At 36.9% G+C, this 13,677-nt stretch overlaps 1 protein-coding gene across 3 annotated transcripts in view; it reads left to right on the top strand.

Annotated features, from left to right (window-relative positions):
* The window catches only part of Cbp53E (Calbindin 53E), a 359,196-nt gene that overhangs the window by 318,503 nt on the left and 27,016 nt on the right, over nt 1–13,677 (top strand). For 2 of the 3 annotated variants that reach the window (XM_083113520.1, XM_083113519.1), the window contains exons 8-11: nt 652–707; nt 5,082–5,127; nt 8,859–8,870; nt 13,291–13,347. In XM_083113520.1, coding sequence (XP_082969646.1) covers nt 652–707; nt 5,082–5,127; nt 8,859–8,870; nt 13,291–13,347 — 171 coding nt within the window. The remainder of the gene's footprint in view (nt 1–651; nt 708–5,081; nt 5,128–8,858; nt 8,871–13,290; nt 13,348–13,677) is intronic. The other variant, XM_083113521.1, reaches the window with a different exon arrangement.

The following is a 13,677-nucleotide window of genomic DNA, read 5'->3' as shown; positions in this document are numbered from 1 at the left end:
GCGCCCACATCTTCACGCAATTGTGGCATTAGATAATTCTCAAGCATGTCCAGGTATGATATGCCTCTGACGGTCCATGACGACTGGCGCAATACTAGAGAAGATAAGCAAACGCTCACGCCTCCAGTGGCAGCGTCTGAAACTAACAACTGGAAGCAAATAACGTGCGACAATAAACTTGAAGATATGATGTATTCATTGATGTATAAACCATTTCTGTTACACATACACTTTCTTCACAATTAACGGTTACTTTTGTATAACTACTTTATAGAAATCCTGTATATGAATTGCCCTGATGGCTTTAGTCTGAGATATGTTGATTATTACTATGGAAAAGTCATGGAATTTTGTTTTTACAAAATTGTAGACACCCTGATTGAGCATCTTTAGCGTATTGAAATATTTATATGTAAGTTATAATAGTGCTTTAGTGTATTATTTTATAAACTATACTACTAACATGTTTTATAATTAGGACCTCTTGGTAGGGGTTGCTTTTTTCTTTATTCGAGTGAAGGGTTTTAGGATATATTCAGATTCCAGAGTTTATCAGAGCTATATCTGTATAACTGAAATTGTAACCATTATTTATGTACACCCTGTATATGTTCTTTTTGAAGCTTCATCAAGTTCCTTTCTTTCTTGCAGCTTCAAGTGTTTGACACCAATAAGGACGGGAAGTTGCAGCTCTCAGAAATGGCCAAGTAAGTGTTGATGCTATACAATTATACTGCATGTCAAAAGTATACGCAGTGGCGCCAAACCAATACTGTGTTAATAAGGTGAAATATGCATATAATACTCGGTGGCGAATTAGCAATCATCCTGTGGGGGAGGCGTATTACCTGTTTTTGCAGCTGTTTATACCCAGTCCCAGCTAACTGTGGAGAAAGGCTGCGCATAGCGTCAGAGAAAAGAGGGAAGTATGTTGGCCAGAGCGAAGCAGAAGACACTGATGGGTAGGCTGGTAACTTCAGTCGCTTCCCCCCACTCCACGCAATTCCGTTCCTCACGTGTTCATTGGTGGAGCCGTCTCGCGTCACTACTTGCATAGAGACTTGTTCTCGTTCGCCTGCTCTACAGTTAGCTGGGACAGAGTATAATTTCTAAGATTTATTGTTAGATTTATACATCTTGAGGATGGCGGTCGCTTAAATTTAGACATGAAACTGCTAAAAAACAGCCGTTTGTTGTTAATTTTATACGTCTCTGAGAGGAATGATGGGTTAATTTTAGATATCAAGGGGGGGGGGGGGGCGATTAGAACATAAAAAGTAGTATAGAGGCGATCGTCATTTGTTCACGGGTTAATTTATGATTTATTCCTTGTTTTATACGACTCGAAGGTGATCGTTTAATATTAGAAGTTAAAAAAGGGAGGCGGTCGCCAGTTTTAAATACGTGTTTCGATCAAGGGCGATTGCCCTTGAGTTGGCGTAGCTGGACGAATCCAAACACAAGAAGGGGGATAGGTAGGAAAATGTGCGAAGTAACATTGTGAGTATGACATCAGCATTTTACTTAAGTGTTTATTAATCACTCGCGTGTTAGTTTATGCGACTTGTAAGTGCTGTTACAGCTCGTAATAAAAGGCCTATATTAAATATTCATATACAGGGTGTTTCCGTGACCTTGAATCAAACTGGCAGGGTGAATAGAGACTGATCCAAGTCCCAATATGAGATAAGGAATCTCGGTTCGGAAACGCGTTATTAAAAAGTTAAAATATTAGAGGTGAAGCCAAACTATTTCGGGTTGCCTATGAGTAGGCACATTGAATTTTCGCGATACGCGAAATCGCGAAATGTGAGAAGAAGAAAAAAGATGCAATTTTGAACATTCTGGACGTAACTACACCCCCAATGATGAAATATGCATGAGTTTCATTAGCGAAGTAATGCGAAATGTGTGCTTTTCCACGAAATGAACGCTTTTTCGCGAAATAACCGTGAAATATCATCAAATTAAGTAGAAAACACGCAAAAACCGGCAATCGAGGTTGTGCGCGCAAACTGTCGATTTGTAACGAAACGTTTGCCTAAAGTTTCCTACCATTGGCTTTCGGTTAATTTCATCCCAGAATTAATAAAGTAATGGACAGAAAACAGCAACAAAAATCTCACCAGTTTAACTTACCTTCAAAAACTCAAGTTTTAATAAAAGAAAGTACATGAATTTAATTTTTTTCAGTAACTTATAATTGCTGTGTTCAAATTCTGCATACTAAAATTGAAAATATTTTTGTTGTAACTAGTGTCTACAGGGTGGCTCAATAAGTCACTTAACACCCTCAGTACAAGGCCACTGCGGCATGGAATGTGAAAATGGCGATGACCAATCATTGCCTGGCCAAGGGGGAACCACATTGACACCACCCACACGGTCGGCGGCCATCTTGATGTCCGCCATCTTGAATTCAACTTCAGAATTTTAAATGGGTAGGGGGTCGTGCGACATATCAAAATGGGCTAGAATTTCACGAGAAATGCAATGGTGAAGGTTTGTTTGACATATCTTTAACCAGTAAAAAGTTATGACTGAATTCTTGTACCAATTTGCTCCTTTTCGAGGTTTTAGAAAAATGCCTTAAAATTTGTTTAGCGCATCGGTAATGCATCGAGATCAAAGTGACGTCTAGGGAGAGAAGTTCGCATGCCATTGCACACGATTTTAATCGGATACATCCATGAAGAGCTGTGCATTATAAATGGTTGTCGCGAACAATTTACAGTGTGACGCTTCCATTGAATTAAAAGTCCTTCACAGTGACAAGGCTAATGTTTATGCTCATAAGGAAGTTTATAAACAGTCACTGTGAAGGACTTTTAATTCAATGGAAGCGTCACACTGTAAATTGTTCGCGACAACCATTCATAATGCACAGCTCTTCATGGATGTATCCGATTAAAATCGTGTGCAATGGCATGCGAACTTCTCTCCCTAGACGTCACTTTGATCTCGATGCATTACCGATGCGCTAAACAAATTTTAAGGCATTTTTCTAAAACCTCGAAAAGGAGCAAATTGGTACAAGAATTCAGTCATAACTTTTTACTGGTTAAAGATACGTCAAACAAACCTTCACCATTGCATTTCTCGTGAAATTCTAGCCCATTTTGATATGTTGCACGATCCCATTCCCATTTAAAATTCTGAAGTTGAATTCAAGATGGCGCACATCAAGATGGCCTCCGACCGTGTGGGTGGTGTCAATGTGGTTCCCCCTTGGCCAGGCAATGATTGGTCATCGCCATTTTCACATTCCATGCCGCAGTGGTCTTGTACTGAGGGTGTTAAGTGACTTATTGAGCCACCCTGTATTGATTAAATTTTGTAAACTTTGTACATACATATAAATATTTGCTGTATGTCCATGGTAATAAGTGCTGTGCTTCTAAATTCAAAATATTTATTAGTGTTGGCACTAGTGTCTATTGACTAAATTACATAATTTGCACATACACATATTTGGCTTATGAATCTCGTAGAAAGTGATTCGCCAAGATAATGACATCCTTCTGCTGCTTACCTGCAGTGCATCCTAAAAAGTGCATCGCATTGCAGGCTTACAAGGATATAGCAAGTGGGGAAACTCTGCCATGCCTGTATCGACGCTGAAGGCCGCCAGTTTGAACAACTACTGTAACGTTTTCGTCGCAGAGTGCTACGATACACTGTAGTAATGTTCGTATTAACTTTACAAGCCTCATCTCTCAGTTGTCTTATTTCACTGTCATAAAAGTAACCTCAAATAGTTTTGTCTTAAACTTTTTAATGACTCGTTTCCGGACCCGGGCTCCTTATCGCATATTGGCACTTGGGTCAGCCTTCATTCACCCTTCCAGTTTCATTCAAAGTCACGGAACAAGCTTCGTTGTTATGGTACAAAGACTATTTTCACAGAACTTCCTTCCCACTTGCGGCCATCACCCCTATTTTTTGCCACTGAACTCGTCCAGTTAGCGCATGCGCATAACGCAGACGATAACCATATTACAATTACGCCCCATTTTACACGGCCTTGCTATACGCTGGCGCATGTTTCACTCTTCGAATTTCTGTAGTCTTGTTATCACCGCCGTTTATATTACAAGAAGAGATGCGAGTTTCATATTCCAGCGAGAAAGGATAAGGTTTTGGAGTCGAATAAAACTTCCAGAAATCCTTCGTGTAATCAACGGCAGAATAATTGAGCATCAGCCCGGGTCAGCGTCGAGGATTCGTATCTTGCCGAGATGACTCGCTCTCCTTTCCGCTTCGATTGCTGCCAGATCTTAATGGCCTAAGGAAGGAGAGGGTCACTTGAAGATAAAGGCAAAGTCGTTCTCTCAGGATTCTCCGGGGATGCTAGGTAGTTCCCTGGGATCACCTTCCTGAACGTTGTAGTTATCAATGATGATAATATCTGTGGTTGATTTACTTCGCTAGTGTCCGCGCGCTGAAAAAGTGTTGGAGAATTATTACTGCGGTCTCCAAGTTTTCTTCTTTATCCTCCTGTTTCCCTTGTATTTCTTTTCCTTAATTTTTACCTTCATTTTATGTGCGACTTGTATTGTGTTCCGCCCATGTGCGTTTCTTATTGTTCTTTCATCCATTTTATCTTATCATCTTTCATTTCATCTTCGCGATTAGCCAATAAGTGGAAGAAAAGTGAAATAAATCAATCAAATGTATATCTTTCTCACTTCTTATGCTTCTCCACCAATTATTATATTTCCATTTTCTTTCTGTCTGTCACACTATTTCCCCTTTCCTCTCATTCTATTTCGATTATTTTACGTCACCTTTATACAACTTGGGTTAATCGCGACGATGAGGATGAATGATGAATGAATGATAGACGGCGTTACGCTGACAACCCTGCACGGATGCATTGTGTGTGTGTGTGTGTGTCTGCCTGTGTGTATGTGGTTTTGTTTACATTGAGATTGGAGAGTAAACATTTACACAGTGCGGATTCTCCTAGTGTGCCACAATACATTCCTAGGAAGATAATTTAATATTCTGAAAGCTCATGATGGTAACAAGTATCTGAAAGCCTCTAGAAGTTCCTAAATTATTGTCTTATTCCGTTGCAGGTTGTTGCCGGTGAAAGAGAACTTCTTGTGCAGGCAAGTCTTCAAGGTAAGCGAGGTACTGTGAGCTCTCTTCTCATTCCTGTGTCTCTCGTCTTCGCTGTTGTGACGTCAAATGTATGGAATCCTACAGTGATGTCAGCACGAACACTTTGAACAGTGGCACCAGTACACACTATTTTGGAGTTTTTAAAAAAAATCATATCAAGTGCACGCAGCAAGATAACCCAGCTAGAAATTTGTAAAAATAAGGGCGAGGTCCGACAAGTAAATTCGCGGAATGGCATTTGAAGCTTCTCAAAATGTCCGTTAGAGGCGCTCCTTGTATGAATGGGAATTTATGAGACTATTAAGATGTGACATAAGTTTTGATAAGTATGCTTCGAAATATCGAGAAACTTCTTGTTGAATGGAAATGTACAGTGTCGCAATTAATTTGGGAAGAAAAATGTGAGCAGTGTTGCACATGTACAATACAATGAACATCCTAGAGGAATAATGAGATCGTAATATAATAGATTAAACTAGATTGCAATTATAATTTCTACTTTATTTTGTTTAGTTCTATTTTCTAGTTTAAAAAATGTAGATTTCTTCTTTTCGAAGAGTTTTATTTTAAAGGTTAAATGTACGTTTTGCTCGTGAGATTTAATTGCAAATATTGATTTAATCTACTAGAACTGTTTTGTTTAGATATTACAACCTGTTTCTTTAAAAGCATTAAAGTCATGCATGAAAGTGTAAGACATACTTAAAAAGTCCTGCAAATCTTCATTAAATTCTGGGAATTTTATCAGATGTTACCGACACTGGCGACATCTAACGAAGGGTAAAGATATTAAGATCAATTATAGTCTTCAAAGGCATAAAACGGAAACAGCAAAAGTGGTGCTTGGAACTGATTTAACAATCTTGTACTTGGCAGGGTGAACCTTGAGCGAGTTGATGATGATCATATTACGTAGTTAATATCAAAGCAAAGTTTGTATACCCATACGAGGCCGTGGGGAAGAGGAACAGGGTAGGGCCACTTTCTGGAAAAAAAACTTGTGCCTATTACAAAATAAATACTATAGTCTTGTAGGGACATTTTTGGTAATACTTAATATTTTAATAATAGGTTTTGAATACAGAATGATATATAATTTAAAATTATAATGCAATTGACTATAGAATCACATATAATTTAAAATTATAATGCAATTCAGTAGTCTGTAATATAATTCTGATTTTCAGAGCACTCAATTTCTATTCTAAAGCCCAACTGAATTGAAATAAAACTACATATCGCCGGATGAATGCTGTTTTGTCATATCCACATTTTGTCGGAGATGAGTTGATGTTATTGTGTTCGTTACGGGTTAATGCATCACGTTCCGAAGTAAAGTATCTGGATGTCAAGTGGTGTGAATTATGAACAATAATAAAATGTTTGCGCAAATCTTGTAGGGTATTAAAAATCAACATACGCTAAACTTTAATCAGCTCCTGCGAAGTATGGAACCAAGAAGAAATAATATTGAATCTTATAAATAGACTACAGCTAGTGCCAAAATAGGTATTAACTCTAAATGAAAACAAGGAAATAATACATACGTATTATACGTATACGTATGAGAAATGCCTCTTATAATCATAACCACGGTCGTATTTTGCCTTTACGTTTGAATAGAGCCGCGTTGCCCCCATTCTAATATGAATTACCCACTAGCTTAGCCTCGACGTGATGATAAGATTAAATATTTCATTTAATTCCCGGCTCAGAACCTTAAGTGTTCCCCTGAGCCCAGATGTGCCCTGCATGGCGCCTCCCCCCGCTGGATCTCCGCACACCTGCATCCAGATCGATAACCCCTTATCCCTAACTCCAGAGATGCGAAATTCTCTCTCCTTTCTCTCCCGGGCTGGTTTGTTTATGTGCCGTGGGATAAAGGGTTGCGGTGTGTAGTAAGACCGACGCAAAATTGCATTCCGAAGTAACCTGTGTGCACCATTCTTGAAATGTTAAACTTTCAGTACTATAACTCTCTTTAAAAGCATCTAGTGTTTATGTTTCTGAATATTCCATGGAGAAGAGGAAAGCAGCGGAGATCTTTATATACAGGGTGCCATTTTAATGGCGCCCACGGACCACGGAAACGTATAGAGGACATCAAAACAAACAACTTTTTTCAGTAACATTTTTCTCGTTGGCGCATCGTTTCGGCGCTACAGTCTTTCAAAAAAGCCCGTTTTGCCGCCTGAATGCTGGCAACCAGACACCCTGTATACACATCTGAAATGGAATACAACTTTTGAATATATATGCTGTATATATCTTGCTGCGTTGCACTCGTATTAAAATACATATGTCCTCTAAAAATGTATTAATTAAATCTCATATAGGTATTAGAAAGAGTAAAAATAGTAATCAAACTTTTAATATTTCAATATAAATCTACAGTCCATAAACATGATATAAAAATAAGAAACATCTGTACAGGAATGTTCCATAATTTTCTTTAAACATGCCTTGAATAAACACATTAGAAGTTCGAGGGCCGTAATGCAAAAGTGGTCATAGCCCCTTTATTAACTGATGTAGATCGTTCAAATTGCACACGTAGTTGGAGTGACTCTTTCTCTATACAGGTGTTTCAGAATCTTTGTCTTCCGTGCAGGTGAATAATGGATTCCAAGCGGAAGCAATGTGCTGTCATCGAGATCTTGACGAAGGAGTGCACGCTGTCCGACATCCACAAAAGGCTACAGAATGTGTACAGAGATGCCACCATTGACAAGAGCAATGTGCACAGGTGGATGAAGAAGTTTACAGAAGGGGAAACCAGCATTGAACACAAACCGCGCAGTGGGAGACCATCAACTGCGACCACTGATACGAATCGTCAGCGAGTGGATGAGTTGATTCGCGCGGACAGACGTGTCACAATCCGTGAGCTTGCGGAGCAACTGAACAACTGTGCTCGCAATACCATACAGAAGATGGTGGAAAGCTTGGCGTATCGGAAAGTGTGTGCGAAGTGGGTACCTCGTCAGTTGACACCCGAGTTGAAGGAGAGAAGAGTGGACGTCTCCTCTTTGGCAACAAATCAGGTGATCGGCAAATTGGGCTGGTCTGTGGTCCCCCATCCACCGTAAATCCCAGATCTGGCGCTCTCCGACTTCTACTTGTTTGGTCCAATGAAGGGCAGTCTTTGGGGACAACGATTTGATGGCACAGACGAGGCGAAAATGGCTGTGAAGAAGTGGATACGACAGTGCACACCTGACTTTTTTCAAATAGGATTCGAGAGTTGGGTTCAACGATGACCCAAATGCATCGCTATAAATGGAGACTATGTTGAGTAGCTGGTTTAGAGGAAGAGTCACTTCAACTACATGTGCAATGTGAACGATCTTCATCAGTTAATAAGGAGGTTATGGCCACTTTTGCATTACTTTCGGTACGACCGTCGTATAAATGCCACCCACAACTTAAGCTTATTTAAATGTTTTATTTCTTGTTCTCACTTCATGCAATATCAATTTCTTCTTTCTTGTGGAGTTTAAGATGTTTTTTGTTACTTAACTCTAATTTATTTTCTAAAGTTATTTCTAATTATTTACTTAACACGTGCTTATGATTTATTATTAGTTAAATCAGCATAAAGTTAATATGGATTTTTAAAATGATGTTAAATACTTGGCATATGTATTCCACAAACCATTCCTGTATGGAACATCACATTAACAGCAAAACAAATACACACTCATAACATTTTCTTAATTCTTTTCACACAGGAGGGCATTGAAGTAAGTAGTTTTGAATATATGCATGAATGCCTAAAAATGTATTTTTATATATATGCGCACAGACGTAGTGTTAAAAAAACATAGGCGTGTGCGTGTTGAAATGTTTGAGACTAGCAAGCATACGAAGGCTTTGCCACATGTCATATAGTTGCATTACAGTGCATGCGCCTATAGACGCATATCATAGGTAATGGGCTCTGTTTAATACTCGGCGTAGATGTTATTGTGCGTCACGTTTCACAAAAATGCACATGTTATTTGTTACATTAGTGTTTTTACTCAATTAGGAAAATGTTACACGTATTCCAAGTTCAACGTGAGCGTTTGTTTTTTGTTTATCCGGGTTCAATCCAAATTTTTGTATATTTTTTTACGGTAGAAGAGTTCTATTTTTGTGAACGGTTGTGTTAAATTTGTTCGTTATTTCGGGTATTTGTTGTTTAATTTTAGGATTGATAAGTTCTAGGAATAATGGTAGGTATAACCCTAAAGTTATCTTCATATTACTTTTATTATTGTTTTCATACTTGTGGATAAAATATTGGTGTACATCAGAAGTAAGTGTACAGTACAGGTTCCTCGAATAGATCTCAATCAACTTTGCATCATTTCTGGAACCTGTTCTCGAGACTGTTACGCCATCGTTGTCTTATAAAATTGAAAATACAATGACCCGACAAGTACTGTAAACCTACTTTTGAGCCACCCTGTATTTATGAGCCATTGTAAACGTAAATCGAAACGAGAAAATATCAGTTACTTGTGAATTTGAATTTGTATTCTTAATTTACGAAACTTTTCTGCCTCTTGAAGCAAGTCCCGACGATCAGGATGAAAGATGATTAGATTACAATAACGAAATGACACTCAAATCCATGCCAACGCCAGGATTCGAACCTGACACCATCGGTGGCGAGGACTGAGTCAAGCACTTAACGCATTCGACCACCAATACTGAATTATCATCAAGAACAACCAAGTTGTTGGACTTGCAACTTTACATTTGGTTCTTTGTATCAAGTATGCATTTTCAATCCATACATAGTAAGTTTTGTTGTAAATTTCTACATATTAACTTCTTGAATAACATATTTCCATATACATTAACTCATTCATTGTATAAATATATATTTTTTGCAATCTCATATTAGCTTGTCTCAAAAAAAAAACAAGTACAATGTTTCATATGCGAATATCCAAGGTAACTTAATATATAAGGTAGCGCCATCCGAAGATTACCGATCATGTATGAGCGTGTGACGTCTTATGGGAATATCTTTTACGTACAATAATGAAATCAAATTTATTGAAAGGGCATATTAGAACCGGCTTCAGTGACTTTTTTACAAATCCAAATTGACTAGACAGAAGGTGAATCAATGAAGGAATAGTTGACGGGCATTGGCTGAGGAATTATGACGTCATGTGTTCTTTTCTTATAAAAGATAATTAGAAAATAGTCATGCTAATGATTTTCTTAGTAGTCAATAAAACAGTATATCAGTAATTAAGAACAATAGTATACGATATTATTAATACACATACAGAGAAAAATCGCTTGTTTTAAGAGTTGTTGTGAAGAAGTTAGTAAAAATATAACTCATATAATACCTTGGCGTTAGAAACGGTATTTAGGTGCCTTTGTTTTAGATTTAAGCTCAAGTCTCTTAGAATAAGTCTTTGGTGAACATTCATGTTATTGTTTATAATTTCACATACACTAACGAAATTAGACAAATCTCTTTAGCCATTTATTTAGTAACTCGTCAGGATACTGTGTCAATTTTTCAATATTCAAAACTTACAAATCTTAGAATGGTTTTAGCTTGATGTAAATACTTTTTTAATTTTTTTATTAATTGATGCAATCTGCTTGTTATTGCTGATAAACAAGTTGAAATAGTGTAGTCTTCATATGTACATAAAACTGGCACTCTACGATAAGCGTTTACAATATTGCCTAGTACACTGCTTTAGCTCACTATAAGCCTTTTCATTACACCGCTAGAAGCGTGTAGTTTAGAATTAGTATTGATATGTTACACTTGTTAATACATAAGATTCTGCGCAATTCAGAAGTTACTGAAATGTTGGTATTCTGTACATACGCGTATTGAAGTGAAATATGATTCGAGCTTGGGTGCTTGTTGAATAAAATCTAAAAAATGTAGTTTGTAACGATTTTAAGTATCTGAAATTTAAAGTAGCTTTGTATGCTCTTCATTATTATAATTTAAATTAATTCAAAGCATTACAGCAGGCAAGTTTCGAGATTCATAATAAACATTTGAAACATTGACAATTATTTTGTTGCATAGTTTTGATTTATCAATAATAAACAGTACAGTCAGATGAAAATATATTCTCCGATTTTGGAATTGGGGACGAGCCAAATAGCACTTTGGACATAACTTGAAGTCCCTTGTGGCGTTTCTACCCTAATGGCACTCTAAATCGTATGGATAAAGTTACTACCTGCAATGGTAGCCTTCAATGTTGAGTTAGAAATTTTGTATTCCCTGCATCGTTAGCTGGGTACAAGCAAAGTGGCATCAAACAAATTCTTTGTAAATGTGTTACTTGGCTCATCCCCATCTAGTAAACTTGGGAAAAATTATAAACATGCATCTGAGTGTACTCAAACTGAGTTCCAGCTATGAGAATTTGCTATTGTGAGGAAGAAATGAAAAGATGAACACAGAGTGGGCAGCCATCAACAGTATTTCACCAATTCTTTGCATATGTCTTCACTGTACCGTTCAGTAGAGTGCCAAAGGGAAGGGGGAGGATTGGTGGGGGAAATAACCCTTCACTTTGGATCAGTATTCCTTAAAAAAAAAGTCAAAAGTGGGAAAAGATGGCGAATGGAGGGCGGACTACTAAATAAAGAAAGTATACCTAGTACTGTTGTCTGACATTTCTCATAGCCCCTTTTTTTCCTGTAATATCCCACAGCTGTAGTTCCTCATATATATATGTATATATATATATATATATATATATATATATATATATATATATATACGCCACCATTTTCAAATTGGTGTGAAACGTGGTTGCTTACATATTTAATTATCTCCTGGCCATCAGTAACGATGATTCAAGAATTTCCTAAATTATGTTTTCGTTCATTATAAATCCTTACCTAAATACCCTTTTGGTGATGTTACATTATAGGCAAGTACATTGTTAAGGGGCGCGTCATTCATAGAATATATAATCCTTACAAATTACATATATATGCATCTGAATACAATTATATGCATCGACTTGTGAGGCAGTATTTTTGAAAAATATATAATAATTTCATTATCTTACATTTTATGCATGGTTTCAGAAAATGCATTGACTGATTAGATTTAGGTCATTCCATTATAGCATGTAATCTTTTTAATATTTACTCGTTCATTTAAGCATTTGATAGTATATCATGTACTGCCTGTAACTTATATTCTGACATGAGAGGCTAGAATGGAATTATTCGAAATATTACTAGCATGGTTTGAGATAGTTATCAAGGATGCTATATATACATTAATAAATGTGCATGATTTTTTACTCTTTGAGCATTTTAGATTTATATACTACAATACCTTCATAACGTTATTTTTATATATATTGTAGTGTTCGACTAGTATTCCTACAACATACATTTTCTACGGATATTCTTCAATTTGCGTATATGTGCCTATGTGCCTGCAAGCGAGTGGGTGTAACCACACACATCGTACTGTAACACTATAGAATCATGGGCGTAACTTGGGGGACAGAATCTAACTAGCGGCCTACCCTTCAGAGGGGAACAATCAATCTTGGGGTTTAACTTTTGATGGGCAGAATCGAACATGGGCCTAACTTTGGGGGAAGGGCAGAATCGAAATTGGGGCCGGTTTGGAGGGGGGGACAGAGGCGAAAAGTTGTCCGCCCCTTAAAAATAGCATCCACGACTATGTTGTTTAAATAACTGTTACACATGCGTAATAATAAAAATTACTCTTAAATAATTTCCTCATCAGGTTCCAGGAGATTAACAAAAGTACCCTTAATTTGTAAATTTTAATAAAACAAAGTTTTGGGGGGACTAGTGCCCATTGCCCCCGCCAAGTTACGCTTATGACTAGATTAATATTATGCTGATTTGTTGGCATGTAATTTTAAGAATTTTAGTACTCTAACCAATTTTATATCATATCTTCATGTTTATGTCAATTGGCGAACAATATTTTTAGTACTGATCCTTATAAATATTGACTTAGAATATAACAGGAAATTGAAATTAACATTTCGAATTACAGGCGATACTGTTACCAGTCACGTATGTAAATGTGCATAATTACTAATTTAAGAATGTCTAATGAAGGAAACGGGACCTAGTAGAAATAGATATTTTATAGTAATTGTAGGACTTTATTCTTCACAGGGAGCCACGAAACTGACGAAAGAAGATATTGAAGGAGTGTTCGCCTTGTACGATAGGGTAAGTAGCTAACTAGTTAAGAAGAAAAGCTGTAAGTGTGAAAAATTTTACTCTAGAAACAGAAAGGTCAAAACAAGGGAAAATTATTGCCAGAAAAAGGATTATAGTTTATTTTTGCACTCCACTAAAAATATTATTTTACATGAAAGCACACTAGCCATTCATATGTAAAAAGGGATACATTAAATTTCGTATGAAGTAAGGTAAAAAATGCAAAAAACTTAATGTATCCCTTATTATATATGAATGGTCACTTTAAATATTATTTTTAGTAGAGTGCAAAAATAAACTATAGTCCTTTTCCATTTCCTTTTTTTGAAGGTAAAGTAC

The sequence above is a fragment of the Lepisma saccharinum genome, chromosome 27, assembly GCF_977018435.1.
Source record: "Lepisma saccharinum chromosome 27, izLepSacc3.1, whole genome shotgun sequence".
In the NCBI taxonomy this organism is placed as follows: Eukaryota; Metazoa; Arthropoda; class Insecta; order Zygentoma; family Lepismatidae; genus Lepisma; species Lepisma saccharinum.
This window is presented reverse-complemented; position numbering and strand designations above follow the sequence as displayed.